The following is a 15,515-nucleotide window of genomic DNA, read 5'->3' as shown; positions in this document are numbered from 1 at the left end:
CTCTTTGGTGGTTGGGGAAACGGAGACTCAGATGCTAAGTCCCTGGGCCTGGGTCACACATGCGCTATGAGGCAGTGCGCAAGTTCAAGAGCGCACTGGACTTGATGGACTCCAGAGACCGTTCTTGGCACGTGTGAATTATTTTTCCTTCTACTCACCTTTATCCCAGTAGGTTATGTGAGGACTCTGCACCCTTTAGACGACTAATTAGGTTTTTGTTTTTTTTGTTTTCCCCTTTTCTTTCCCACAGAACGCTAAGAAGGAGCTGATGTGGAGGAGCAGCTGAGACAGTTCAAGATGACGACCACAGTAGCCACCGACTACGACAACATTGAGATCCAACAGCAGTACAGCGATGTCAACAACCGCTGGGATGTGGACGACTGGGACAACGAGAACAGCTCTGCCAGGCTCTTTGAGCGCTCCCGCATCAAGGCTCTGGCAGGTAAGTCTCCTTCACGCCCATCCCTGAGGCCCCCGATGCATGGCAGTCCCCTTAAAAATCATCCGCCCTGTCTCCCTTACAAGCTCGGCTCCCTGCGACTTACACATGTCCCACAGGTGCCAGCTGGCCATTTCATAAGGCAACCGGTCCCATATTTGGAGAGCTGTCAATCCCTGAGGCCAACATGATACAGAGCAGTGATTTTTATAGCCGTTGAGAAAGAGCTACCCTGGGATTTTAAGAGCTTGCTTATTTTCAGTGCATCTTATATGTGAAAATAATGGGACAGAAATACACAAACCAGCCTGTGTGCTTGGTTGACCTGACCTCTTACAGTAGGCTACTCGATTTTTGAGTGACCCAGGTTAGTTGGTATCGCATGCAAGGGTGTTGAATAGAAAAACCCGTAGCTTAATCTTGTGAGGGCACAGTTGATGCTGTGACAGGTAAGTCTGCCGCTGACTCACTAAAATTGGCAGGGAGGATGCATCCTGACTGAGTGATTCCTCACTCACTCCCTTGCTGCTGTGGAAAACCTAGAACACACTTTCACCATGGCCCTCGTTGGGGTGGGGAGCGTTTTGCCCTGAAAATCTGGAAAGGGTCTGTCACGTGAAAGCTCGGCGGTACTGAACATAGGGAAACCAAGGGTCCAAGTGGAGTTTGTGCAGGGCCTCACGTCTGTACTCTGAGATTTCAAATAAAATGGTTTCCAAATGAGAAAAATGGGCTCGTGATTTTTTTTCCCTAATGTCTTTCCTTATGACAAGTAAGTAAATCGTAGTCATGACTTAAACAGGTAAGTTTACTGTTAATTGTGACTAGAGCTCACTCTTTTGTTACCTTTACAGTGTAATCTAATTATGAGGCCTGTCTAATTTAGAGTTCTCTGGATTGTCAGCACAAGGAAACTTAACCCAAAGTGGTTTAAATGACAGAGAGAATGTATTGACCCCATAGTAGACAAATTGGCCTTAAGCAAGACTTTGTCCTGAATTTCAATGGTATGACCAGGACTAGTTTCTTTCTCCCAGTTTTTGGCTTTACTTGCTAGTGTGGGTGGATTCTCAGGCAGGCTCTAGGGACCCTGTAGTCTCAAGATAGCTAGCTGCTAGAGGCCCCAGGACCCAGATCTGTCTGTAAGGACAGGCGGCAGAAGAACCGCACCTCTGCTTCCCCAGAACTCACACCGTGGTCCCGGGATCAGTCTCGCTGGCCTGATTGGTGATGGCTTGGGTCATGTGCCTCTAGGAGTCTCTCCCACTGCAGTCAGAAGAGGATATGCCAACTGACATCAGCTAATCAGGATACACTGCTAGAGTGATGGGGACTTGGAGGTGGGGCGGGGCAGGGCGGGGGGGATGAGTCCCATGCAAATAGCTTAGCTAGAAAATTCAAAATATAACAGGAAGGAGGAAGAAAGAAAAGGACCTTGGGGCGGTATCCAACTAAAAGCTGTAGGAAAACCATTCAGCTGCCTTCGGATAATTTGCTTCTCGAGTGGCAGTGATGTAAAGATCTTTCCTGAGTTTGCCTGATTTGAGGGCATAAATGAATGATTAACCAGCTAGTCACTCTAGAATTAGAGCTTTATCTTCTAGCTTATTCATTAACATGGACCCTTATGGAAACCATGATCCTGGCTTATGCTGGTGGTTGATTTGTACTTTGATCTCTTACTTCTTCTCCAACCCTCATTGGAACCTTTAGTTCAGTCTGATGTTGGTGGCCGGTTATCGTTGACCATGAGTCACTTACTTTCTGGTCCTAGGCTATCTATTACCTGTGTATTTCCTGGCAAACTGCAGAGCAGTGTCTTGCTCTTTGTATCTATTCTTTTCCACAGTTCCAGAGCTGTCCAGCTGTCCTCAGTGTTGTCAGCTGTCTTTCCATTTCCTGGGAGATCTTTCCGTCTATGTTCTCTAGGTCCCTGAACTATTACAGCTATGATAATAATAGTAAGCACTTCATACGGTACTTACTGTGTGTCAGCTGTTCTCAGTGCGTTGCATATATTTTTCTTCAAGGCTCTCCCCAGAACAGACTCAAGAAGTGGGGCTCTGGGAGGTACTCTGCCCACGTTTACACCCTTCTCAGCCAGGTGCATGTTTGCTTAAGGGTGTCCATTTTTATGAAGGAAGACAGGACTTGCATAGCAACCATGTGAAGGAGATTATTATTATCTACAATGTATGGATGAGGAAACTGAGGCGTAGAGAAATTAAATAGCTTGCTTGCTCAAAGTCATACTGCTGGTAAATAAATGGCTGATGGCAGAATGGCACCAAGTGTACACTATTTTTTTATATTCAGTAAAATACAAAATGAATCAAAGCTCATTGGTGTAGAGTAAGTAATTACCTACTTAGTGGGTAATTCAAACATTGAAAAATTAGGCCCTGGTCAGTGTGGTTCAGTGGTTAGAGCGTTGGTCTTCAAGGGTTCCATTCCTGATCTGGGTATGTGTGGGAGGCAACCAGTCATGTGTCTCTCTCACATCAATGTTTTTCTCTCTCCCTCTCTCTCCCTCTACCTCTTCTTCTCTTTCTCTCCCTCCCTCCCTTCCACTCTCTCTAAAAATCAATGAAAAAAATATCCTTGGGTGAGGATTAAAAAAAATTTTATTTGAAGGCTAAGGAATGCATCCTGCGATAGAGAAGTAGTCATGAGTAACCTCAAAACATTATGGAAAAGGAAATGTGCTGCCTCTAGGTTAAATGACGTTAAAAATTTTGCTTTCAGTAAATCCAGAAGATACCAGAGAAACCATCAGACTCATCTGTTATCAGAGGACGTTATCTTTTTATCTGACTTCCCAGCTCTGTGGAACAGGAAAATGTCTAAATCTTACGTGTTGATAGCAGGAGTAGCATAACAGTCCCACAGTGTCTAGACTAGTGGTTCTGGAATGTGAGCGGGCATCAGAACTGTGCAGAGGCCTTGTTAAAGCACAGATTGCCGGGTTCACTCCCAGAGTTTCTGATGCAGGAAGCCCAGGAGAGAGCTTGATGATTTGCATTTTTAACAGGTTCCCAGGGGATGCTGAGGTGGCTGTTCGGGAATCACATCGGAGGCCCGTATAGAGTATTGATAGTTGCCGGGTTTGCTTCCTTGGGTGTCTGAGACCATTTCATCTGGACCCAGCTGAAGTATAGGGCGAACTAAAGTATCACACCCAACAGAGTGACCTTTAGACGGGAGTGGTGTGGAATGCTGGCACTGATTTTAAGACAAGGGAAATAAATACCTTCCGTCCCCTCTAGGCAAGTCCTGTATTGATAGGTTTAGGGTGAGGGGGTGCTGTAGTAAGGTTTCTGTTACAAACGGGTGTTCTGAAATGGGAAGTCTTCAGTTGGAGCAGTAGAATGGTGAATATCAAGTTTCCTGTCCCTCTAGGATCCTATACAGGTTTAGTCTTCTCTAGACTTCATTCTGAATTCTGAGGTGGTTAACGAAAGACGTTAAGAGGAATTTATCTTTTTACAGTGCAGTGTATCTTGTATTGATAGTGTAGCTACCACCTTATCTTATGTTCTTTACTCAGTGGCTTTAAATGTCAGTATCCCTAAGGAAAAAAGATGAGGTAAACCACTTGCTACTTCATTTTCAGGAATTGCTTTTAACTATGGAATAATAAGAAATAAATGTTGTCTTTGTCCCCAATTCCTGGCACAGTGCTCTTAAACCCTTGGAATTTTCTTGAGTAGTTTAGTCATAAAGAGCCTCATTCATCACACCTGGATTTATGCTAATGCAATGACTGAGGGTGAGACACCCCCCCTACATAGCCTTAAGCAGACAGTACTGGCCACTGGAAACACCAAGTGATTTGAAGGTGGGAGTTTCAGCCCTACCCACCAATCTGCAGGGAAGGTGGGGCTGGAGATTGAGTTTAACCACTGATGGCCAGTGATTTCATCAATCATGCCTACATAATAAAATGCCTAAAACTCCCTAAATGTGACCAGATTTGGGGAGCTTCTGGGTTGGGGGACACATCCGTGTGCTGCTGGGAGGGTGGTGTGCCCTGAGAGGGGTGGAAGCTCTGCCCACTGCCATACCTTGCCCCATGAACCTCTTCCATTTGGCTGTTCCTGAGTTAGACACTGTATCATAAACAGCAGACATAAGTGAAGTGTTGTCTTGAGTTTTGTGAGTTGTTTTAGCACATGAGTGAACCCGATGAGGGGTTGTCATGGGAACCCCTGAATTTATAGCCACTCAGTCAGAAGTACAGTGGCCTGGGACTGGGGACCGGCATCTGAAGTGGGATTAGTTTTGTGGGACAGAGCCCTTTCCCTGTGGGGTTCGCTCTAACTCCTGGTAATTAGCGAGGGTTGAATTAATTCCAGGACACCCATCTGGTGTCGGAGTATCAGACTCAGTGAGATATTTCACAGGGAAGGTGGCTTCTCTGGTGTAGTGGATACCATGTCCATTTTATTTTTTAAATGTAGCAATCAGGCCTGTAATCACTTGTCAAGTGCCAATTTATCGTCACAAAGATGAAAGAGTCGAGTTGGTTCCCGTCCATTGCCCAGTGAGCGCTGAATCTTTCTATTCTCCTTAAACTTCTTTGCTTGAACATCTGACTCATCTCTCAGTCACTCATCACCCTTCTTCCTGCTCCTTAGTAGTTGGAAACATCACAGGGACATACCAAGTGGAATCGCAGGGAACTGAACTCTCCCATCTCCATCATCTACCTCGAGCCTCTCCTGGTGAAAACTGAAAACACCAGCTTTTTTTCCAAGCAGAGAAAAGCTTCATCTGAAAGCACTCCCCTCGCACAGGTTGGGGGAAGAGGGAGCCTCTCAAATTTTCAGCTTGTAAACGTTCAACACTTAGGCGTGCTTCAGGAAAAAAATTAGTATTAATATTGACCATGGCCACATGTTCAGAAATTTTATATGTACGAGGCTGGTGAGATACATACTTAGGTCTGAACTTGAATGTGCTACCATCTACAGTTCCGAAGGAAGGTAAGAGCTTGGGTCCCTCACGTGTGTAGCGTGGAGATCTCAGCATGCTGAGGCTGCGAAGGGATGTTTATGCATTCTGTAAATGATTTCCCACACCCAGGGGCGGCAGGCCCACATTCCTGACCTCTGACCTAATTGCCTCAGTGGTGTCAGACCGGTGGTGATGAGAAAATAAGCTGGACTTTTGGGAAACTGGCATTGTATTTGGAACGAAACTAAAACAAAAAACTTTATTATGAAAAAGGTAAATGATGGGTGTTTATGGTTGTAGGTTATATTTTGTGGAATCAACAGGAATTAGGAGAAGTAGGAAAAGGAGTCTTAAAAAGTGCAACATTTAGCTTGAAAATATTAATAAATTAAGTAGAATCAATATTTTCTCTATCGACACTCATAACCTGTGAATTTAAAAAGTTGGGAGGATATACACCAAAATATTTAGTGTTTACTTCTGAATAATAAGAAATTTTTATTTCTAAAAAACAGTGGCATATAGAAGTGGTAGGAGAAAGCTGTGTACAAGTGAGCATTAAGAAACAAAACAAGAAATTGGCCCTGGATGGGTGGCTCAGTTGGTTGGAGCATCACCCGTACACCAAAAAGTCTGGGGATTTGTTTTCTGGACAGGCACACACCTAGGTTGTGGGTTCGATCCCCGGTTGGGGCATGTACAGGTGGCAGCCTATCAATGTTTCTCTCTCACATCAATGTTTCTCTCTTTCTCTCTTTCTCCATCTTCCCTTCTCTTCATCTTCCCTTCTCTCTAAAGTCAATAAACATATCTTCAGGTGAGGATTTCAGAAAAATAAATTAAATACGAGATTACTTTGGGAGTTGTCACTTATCAACATATATGAGCTAAAATTTTGAGTACGAGCCTTTGTGCTAAGCTGTGGACATGGCAAAAGACATTGACCTTGAGTTTATATGATTATGGACAAGTGATACCTATAGGAAAATGAGGTAAAAAGCACCTAATTGCATCTTTCACATTACATGTATAGAGTAAATAACAATTATTTGTGCCTGTATTTATAGGCCAGACTTCTTCAAACATGGGCATTTATTTGAGTGACCAAGAATTTTGATGGAGCATTTAATCAGCTAAAGCAGTGATTTACTTTATTTTTTAAAAATATGTTTTTATTGATTTCAGAGAGGAAGGGAGGGGAAGAGAGAGATAGAAACATCAATGATGAGAGAGAATCATTGATTGGCTGCTTCGTGTGTACCCTACTGGGGATAGAGCCCCCGACCCTGCATGTGCCCTAACCAGGAATCCAGCCTTTACCTCCTGGTTCATAGGTCAGTGCTTAACCTCCAAGCAACACTGGCCAGGCCTGGCTTTAATTTTTTTATGGTCTCCTATATAACATGGTGGTTTTACTTAGAAACTTTCCAGAATGAAACTGTCAATTCACATCAACCAACCCACCCCCTGTCAAAACAAATGTATATAAATGGTATGTTTGACTTTTTTTCTAGTAATAGTACAGAACCAACTTGCCATTGACTATGTAAAGAGATCTATAAAACATGGTCTGGAGTTGTCTAAGTAGGAAGATAAAACCTATTTACATGAAATATTAACTAAACATGTATGCAAGTGCCAAGAGGGTACTGTAGGCAATTATGCTCTAGTAATTGAGAGAAAAGTATTGGTCACAAGAGGGAAAAGAATTTTAACTGGATGGGTTGAGTAACATAAAGACCATTGGAACTTGTGGGGGAGGGGGCGGGGAGAGAGAGAGACAGACAGACAGACCCGGGGACTTGGACTTTGGAACCGCTGTAAACAGAAGAGGCCAGGCTGCAGGTCTCTGAGGACCCCTCTCATTAAAACAGAAAGTCAGCCCAGCTGGCCAGTATGGCTCAGTAGCTGAGCATCAACCTAGGAACCAGGAGGTCACAGTTCGATTCCTGGTCAGGGCATATGCCCAGGTAGCAGGCTCGATCCCCAGTAGGGAGGCATGCAGGAGGCAGCTGATTAGTGATTCTCTCTCATCATTGATGTTTCTATCCTTCTTCCTCTCTCCCTTCCTCTCTTAAGTCAATAAAAATATATTTAAAACAGAAAGACAGCTTTTGGCTTCTGAAGATGATATATCACCTCAAGTTTGGACTCATTCCTTGAAAATGAGGCCAGGGCTTTTCATATTTACACATCCACTGCTCCACAGATGGAACACTTACGCCCCAAGGGAAAGGCTTCTTGCACGATGGGGTGGATTTTTATAGTAGCATTAACGGGGATTTAATAGCTATCCATTATTTCCCTCATTCACTCTTGAGGCTCTTTCCCTAAATTATGCATTATTTGGGATTATTTGTGAAAGAGGCATGGTCCCTAGTGCAATTTATTTATTTATTTATTTAATATATATATTTTTTATTTCAGAGAAGAAGGTAGAGGGGAGAGAGAGAGATAGAAACATCAATGATGAGAGAGAATCATTGATCAGCTGCCTCCTGCACGCCCCCTACGGGGGAGAAAGCCCACAACCCGGGCATGTTCCTTTAACTGGGATCAAACCCAGGACCTTCACTCCGTAGGCCAATGCCCTAGCCATTGAGCCAAGCCAGCTAGGGACCTAGTGCATTTTAAATACTCCACCCGTTATTATGAAATCTGGATCAGAAAGAGCATTTTATATCAAAGAGGCTTATGAAAGCTATTGAGTAGAAAGCCTGTTTAGGTTGTTAAATGGAGTCCCAGATTATATCATCAGTTTATTTTCTATGCACATGTGACTTCAGTAGTTCTCTGACCATAGGAAGCAGGCATCTTTTCTTTCTCTTTTGGGTACAGTTTGCTTCCCTTCCCTGCAGCCAGTGACCTCATCCCCACTTTTGAAATCAGCTTGGATTCCTGCTACTGTTCTTACATTCCTCCAATTCTCTTCACACCTCCGCAATTGCTGAAATCCCTCTGTGGGTGAGGCCCATGATCCTTGCTGGGAGAACCTGCCTACTATTCTCTCCTTCATTAAACCCCCTTCTTGCCCTCCGTCTTCTAGAGCCAAGTTCCATCCTCAGTCACCTCAGAAAACTTCTCTTGACTCACCCTTGGCCTCTGTCTTAACTCCTCTTCCCACCCGACCAGAATAATTTCCTCAAGTTAGTCTTTCCTGAGGACCTCCAATCACCATTTCTACAAGAAAATCCCATAAATGTAATGGTTTACTTGTGTTTGAACTTAGGAAGATAACCTCTCTCTTGTTGGGGACTGCTTGGGTAAGCAAAAGAGGAAAAACTGAAGATTTTTCTCCTCTCTTGTTGTTTTCCTGGCCTTGAGTGCCTGTGTGTGTGTGTGTGTGTCTCCATCTGTCTCTTACATAATTTACATACCATAAGATTTACCTCATAAAGTATACAATTGAGTAGATCTGAATATACTCAGAGAGTTGTGCAGTCACCACTAATTCCAAACATTTTTATCACTTCCAAAAGAAATCCCATACCCATTAGTCATCCCATGCCTATATGCATTTTCACCTCCCGCTAGCCCCAGGCAACCGCTAATATACTTTCTGACTTTGGATTTGCCTATTCTGGACATTTCATGTAAATAGAATCATACAATATCTTGTCTTTTGTGACTTGTTTCTTTCACTTAGTAAAATGTTTGTTTTTAATCCTCACCCAAGGACATGCTTTTATTGATTTTAGAGGGAGAGGAAGGGAGAGGGAGAGGAAGGGAAGAGGAGGAGGAGGCGGGGAGAGTTGCCTCCCACACGTGCTCTAACTGGTGATCGAACCCACAACCCGGGCATGTGCCCTGACCAGGAATTGAACCTGTGACTTTTTGGTGTACAGGACGATGATGCTCCTACCAACTGAACCACACTGGCCAGGGCAATAAAATATTTTTAAGGTTCATCCAGGTTGTATCATATATGAGTACCTCACTTCTCCTTCCGCTCTCTTATATAAATAATAGTGGTAGGTCAGAGAAAAATAACAGAAAATTCTGTGAACACTACCATCATCATAATACTATGATGTTGATTTGACAGTTGCCTGAGAACAGATGGCAGGTCGCTTGTAGGCATCTGAAAGTACTGTAGACTTAGGAACTAGTTCATTTACCCAGATATGGTCATTAAAAAACCCTACTGGTGGTGGGTGTTTGGTATCTCATATGGTCACATACATTGCCTTCACTACAATTTAACTCTTTGGCCAATTATCTACCAAAGTGGACCTGTGAGCAGGTACCAACAAAATATAATTTATATACAGGGAACTTCTAAAGTCCTATGCACTTAAAAAATAAAACATGTCATAATAAAAATAGTGAAGTGGGGAATGCAGGGATGTAAGAACTGGGAACCACGTAGAGCTGTACCCGAAAAAGGGGGTGGGGTGCTGGGCAGATGACAAGAATTAACAATAAATGTTCACGACACATTTTCAGGTGGATTGATGTTTTTGATTCAGACATAAAACTATTTTATAAAATGGCAAGGTGATGTTCACCATTGACTAATTGCTTCCTTTAAAAGAAGCAACCAAGCCCTGGCCGGGTTGGCTCAGTGGATAGAGCGTCAGCCCGCGGACCGAAGGGTCCCAGGCTCAATTCCAGCCCAGGGCACATACCTGGGTTGCAGGCTTGATCTCCAGTAGGGGGTGTGCAGGAGGCAGCCGATCAATGATTCTCTCTCATCATTGATGTTTCTAGCTCTCTCTCCTCCCTTCCTCTCTGAAATCAATTAAAAATACATTAAAAAAAAAGAAGCAACCAATCATGTCCAACTCCCTTTGAGATCTTCGAAAAAACAGTTGACAAAGGGAAATAAACATTGGCATCTCAGTCTTTGGAATATGCCTCTAATAAGATATTTAGTTTATACCTAAGTTGTTGACTCATGAATTTGCTCGGCCATTTTGTGACTTGTAAGCAGTGGGTCCCATTTCTTCTTCTCGGGGCCTCAGGGACCAGCACCCTTTTTAGAGTGGGACAGGTAATACAGGGTCATTCCAAATTGCTTGGTAGTATGATGACATAAGTACCATGTTAGTGTGTTCCTTACCCACATGTAATCTATTTGGGGGAAATACACTGTGTGTATAAAACAAGCAATGAATGAGACAGTATTACATAAAAGTGTGGTGATACTTCTCAAATCCCGGACCTTAGCCATATTATTCTCTGGTTGATAAACATGTCCATTTTCTACAGTTAAGTAACCTTTAAGGGAATTTGCTGAGCTCTGAGTGTTGACCTCTTTCCTGCGAATTTTCAGAGCCCTCAGGCAGTGACAGAATTGGATGATGGGCGATGTTATTGGGTGAGGCTGATACAAATTCTGCCACACAGGTTTAAATTTCTGCAGACTCCTTCGATTTGTTGAACATGGATGTGAAATTGCTTTATTAGCCACATGTTTGTGTCTGTAGGCATCTTCAGAAACAGATGGACTGGAGTCAGGGAGACACTGTGCCATTTGCCAGGTCCCCAGGCCCTCCCTGCACTGCTTGTTACTTACTGGATTGCCTGTAAATCTTCAGGAAACCCAGGCCCCTCTGCTGTCTCTAGCCTGAGCCAGCCCCCCACCCCCACCCCGCCACCCCCGCCCCCATCTGCTCCATGGAGCCATCTCACATTAACATTTCAAGAAACATATTTGGCCTTTACTATTCTGTATCCTATTTCCTTGAGTCTTACTAGTTTCCTGTGTGTGCTCAAGGTGGGTGTTTCCATATTTTCTCTCTAGCTGATGGCTGAACTCCTTGAAGGCAGTGACAATGAGTAATCTTTCTTTCAGCATTTCCTACAGCACCTCCTGTCAGCCTGAAAGCAGTTAGTACTTTTAACCTTGTGCATTACCATGCAATGCATTACAAAAAAGAAAAAATCCAAACACTACAGAAGTGGACAGTGAATGTTTCCCCTTCTCCAAACCCACCCCATCCCTAAAGATAACTCCTTCTAAAAGTTTGATACATATCTTTTGAGATATTTTCTGTGCACATTATTGAAAACACTTTTCCCCCCTCCAATAATGAAGAGAAGCAGGACAAGTTTATTAGTAGAACCTGGGGTTTAACCTTCCTTCCACCGAAGAGCGTATTTTTGTCTTAGGTTTTCATTCTTGCAGTATCTGATCTCCCGCCTACAATGTTAACTTAATGCTTTTGTAAGTGTGAGCCCGTCAAAACCAGGACGCCGCAGATGGGACATTCTTCATGCCGTCCGCTCAGTTTGGTCCCAGCCTCCTCCTGTGCTGTGTCTGCCCCTAAGGTTTTACCCTTTTTGGTCAAAAGAGCTATAAAGATTTGTTTAATTGTCCGCTCTTTCTTCAACTCTCTGCAGTGATTCTGGGCCTCTTCCCTCTTCTCCTTCCATGGATCCTACCAGTATACTAGAATAAATGCTTTTGGGGGAAGGGGCCATCTCTAATGGGGCACCCACTCCTAGGTCAGCCTGTGTTTTCCTGTGTGCCATCTTTAGCCTCGAGTGGATGCCAGCAGTTGGCATTTGATAATATACAAATTTATAGAGATGGCCACAGTTTTCCTCCTGGAATCCTGTTTTGTGACTTCAAGGACATAGGGTATTTGGTGAATGTGGCGGCCAACCGTGACAGGGAATGGAATGCTGTAATTGTAGTATATGGTTCTTAGAATACTTCCATTTTCCTACGACAGCTATCAGCCATTCATCTGTCTCTCAGGCTAGGCTATAAACAGGCTAGAGTGCTGTTGTCATTTTAACTGATGTGTAATTTAAGCCTTTTCTTCTGTGGTTAACAGCAATAAAAACAATCTAGGAACTTCTTGAGTCTACAGGGCCATTGCCATGTCGTTTAGCCATCTTGGCCCTGTGGTCAGCTTTCACCTTTTTCTCTAGCCAGGGATATATGGCTTTGACTGTTCGTGGATGGATAGTCCCAAAGCTGTTTTATATTCTGATTTTGGAGAAGCACGTTTGCAGGCCAAGTCTGTTAAGCCTTTATACATCTCTACACAAAATTTTATACCTGGTTGCACTCAAAGGATTAGTGTGCGTCGGCCCTGCACACACCCTCCGTGGAATTGTCTCCAAGCATTTGCAGGAAGGCCAGTGTTAGGGATGCTTGTAAATAATGTAGAGGTATTCAAGACTGCCTTGAGAAATTCAGGATGGAGGGAGGCAAGGTTGGAGGACACACTTGATACTAATTCGAAACCCAACTCGGGCACTGAATTAACAGGTGTGCTTGTGCGGCTTTCTTTGTGCACTTAATGAGCCATAATCTTCAGACATGTCCACATGCAAGTCTTTTTTTTTTTTTTTAACTCCTTCATGTTTAGGGAGCCATTTTAATCGGCACACCCAACACCATTATTGTCTAAATTGAATTTTGTCATGGAGGATAAGGTTTCTAATGTTTTAAAAAACTGGAGGACTTCAGAGTAATTGTGTTGATCTAATCTATAACTGACCTAAGATTTTAAAAGAAAAATTTTGAGCACAGCATTAGTAAGAAGTACTAGTATAGTTTGCATGGCAACCTAGTTCATATATACATTTATGTGTGTGGGGTAGTTATGTGTGTGTCCACTCGCATTTAAATGTCACAAAATAGTGTTTACTTGTAGTACATGAAATGCTCTGATATTTTCTATTCTGTTCCATCTATTTATTTATTTCTATTTTAAAAAATATATTTTTACTTATTTTAGAGAGGCAGGGAGAGAATGAAACACCAATTATGAGAGAGAATCACTGATTGGCTGCCTCCTGCATGCCCCCCACCCGGGATAGAACCCGCAACCTGGGCATGTGCCCCGACCAGGAATTGAACCGTGACCTCCTGGTTCATAGGTTGACGTTCAACCACTGAGTCACGCCAGCTGGGCCACGAGTTAGATTTTATAACTAATAGTGTTGGAAAACCCTGTGGTAGCAGGTACATTTAAAAGTGTATCTAAGTAGTCTCTTTTTTTTAAGCTTTGTGAATCATGATTATTAGAGTGAGGTGATATTTGATTTTTCTTGTTTCATTCATTTATTAGTGAATGAAGGCATGAAAGATTTACTGAGTGCCTACTAAGTGCCAGGCACTGTGATTAGCATTAGAAATACAGAGCTAGGGGTGAGGTGACAGCAAGTCTGTGGTCAGCAGAAGAGATTTATCCTTCTCACGGAAGAGAGGCAGTGTTGGTAGATGGGATGGGATTTTAGGCCGAGCAAGCGGTGCTGTGGATGGTGTGATGGTGCCTGGCTTTCTCAGGGAGCCCCGTGTAGGAGTGCAGAGAGCTCAGTGTAGAACTGTTAGAGTGGACAAGGAGGGCCTTGAATGCCATACCAATGAGTTTAGCTTTTATATTTTCGGCCAGTGGTTTTCAACATTTGGCACAGGATAATTTTTATTTTCGAATAGAATTTTATTTGTTACCTCAGTTTGTAAAATGGCAAACATTGAAATCACTTTGGTTGAGTCAGAGTGGCCTCCCCTAGATTTCTACCCCCAGGAGCCCAGAGGGTCCCTAGTGACTGCATCTGAGAGCCACTGGTATGGGTTCCAGGAACGGTAGGATCCTACTTGTGTCTCAGTGGGAGCGGCTGGGGGCACCGTGGAGGATGCCTCGGAGAGGAGAATGGCTAGAGAGCGGGAGGAGGGAGGCCATTTTAGGAGACTCATGTTTGCCCTAAGGAGACGATGAGGAGGCCTTGAAGCTGAGGCAGCGGCCAAGGGCTTAGAGCGCACGGGCTTAAGCTGTTGACTTAGAGTTTAGGAGTTCTCTTCCGTGGGCTCTGGGTGGTATGGGAAGGCAGGTTGGAGGAGCATGAGTTTGGTTTTGGTTTTGGTTTATGAAGCCTCATGCCACGTCTTTCTTCTGGGTGCCACAAACTTGGGGTAGATGAGAGTTGGGTGGGGTATTTTGGCCACAGATCTGCAAGGCTCTACCACGCGGTCTCCAGTTTTCAGCCTTATATCACGTTTTCCTTAGTTCACGTTCATCTAGATTCTCTCCAGCCTTTGGAAACCGAAGGGACCCTGGAGCTCTCTCAGTCTGCCGTCGCGTGCACGGCTGGTGGTTCTCCCAAACCTGATCACTGAGGGTTCGCGATTTAGATTCACGCCTCCTGCCATCTCAGGGCTGATGCTGAGATAGGAGAATGGCTTTAGAGGCCTGGGTCCCAGAGTGAATCCCTGCTCTGCTACGTCACTGTAAGTTCATGTGCGAGTTACTTCTGTTTGCTGAGGATTATAGTACCCACCGTGTCAGGTTGTGGGAGAGCTTAAAATCAGGTGGAAGGTGCCTGGCCCTGTGTATACTAGTACACACAGTCGGCCTGTGAGATGTTATAACATTTTATTATGAAAATAAATTTCCTGAAGAGTGGGCTCCTCTCCCCTTCAGCAAGGCGGCCTTCCATACTGAGGAACATTACGTGAATGCACGGTGGGAAGACTAGAAGTCAAAGTGGGGAAGCAGGAGCCTTCGAAGGGCACTGATGGCCTTAGACAGGGGCGACCTGGGGCTTTGTTGTCCTGTGTAGAGGGCATTTGTGAGCCCCCCCCCCCCCACGTCTTTTCCTGGAAGGCAGGAAGAGCCTTTGAAAAGACTCTTATTTTTTAATTTTTAAAACCAATGGGTTCTGTGCATTTGCATCTTCTCTTACTGCATTTACCTCTTTTAGGTTTGCACTTAGCACACATTAAAATGATTATAACCTTAAATATATATGGAGAGGATGATTTAGGAGGAAAGTACAATAAAAATATTTGAAATCTTTTTTTGGAGTAGAAGTTGAAAATTTGATTCCCTCCCCCCCGCCCCCCGCTTTGCAAATGGCCAAGAGGGAGAGAGAGAGGTGGGGATGGGAGTGGGAGACCTGTAATCCTTGGAGGCAGAGGGATGCACTCAGCCTAGGAAATCCGTCAGATAGGCTGGCTGTACCGGAAGAGGTTGGTCCTTCCTGGGGGTTATGTAGCTTTATTGCTCTCTTCCTCTTTGTTGAAACAGCTGTAGTTTGATATTGGGATAATGAAGAAGAAATATTACTATATTTTCAGGGGATCCTATATAATAAAGAGCTAATATGCTAATTAGACCCAACAGCAGAACGACCGTCCGGAGGACCTTCTGGACAA

General features: G+C 43.9%; 1 protein-coding gene across 2 annotated transcripts in view; it reads left to right on the top strand.

Annotated features, from left to right (window-relative positions):
* SPTBN1 (spectrin beta, non-erythrocytic 1) overlaps window positions 1-15,515 on the top strand; it is a 178,679-nt gene that overhangs the window by 55,161 nt on the left and 108,003 nt on the right. For both annotated transcript variants that reach the window (XM_059659810.1, XM_059659812.1), the window contains exon 2: window positions 251-445. In XM_059659810.1, coding sequence (XP_059515793.1) covers window positions 298-445 — 148 coding nt within the window. In that variant the 5' untranslated portion in view covers window positions 251-297. The remainder of the gene's footprint in view (window positions 1-250; window positions 446-15,515) is intronic.

This window comes from Myotis daubentonii, chromosome 12, assembly GCF_963259705.1.
Source record: "Myotis daubentonii chromosome 12, mMyoDau2.1, whole genome shotgun sequence".
Classification (NCBI taxonomy): Eukaryota; Metazoa; Chordata; class Mammalia; order Chiroptera; family Vespertilionidae; genus Myotis; species Myotis daubentonii.
Note: the sequence above shows the minus strand (reverse complement) of the source record. Positions and strands in the feature narration are given on the sequence as shown.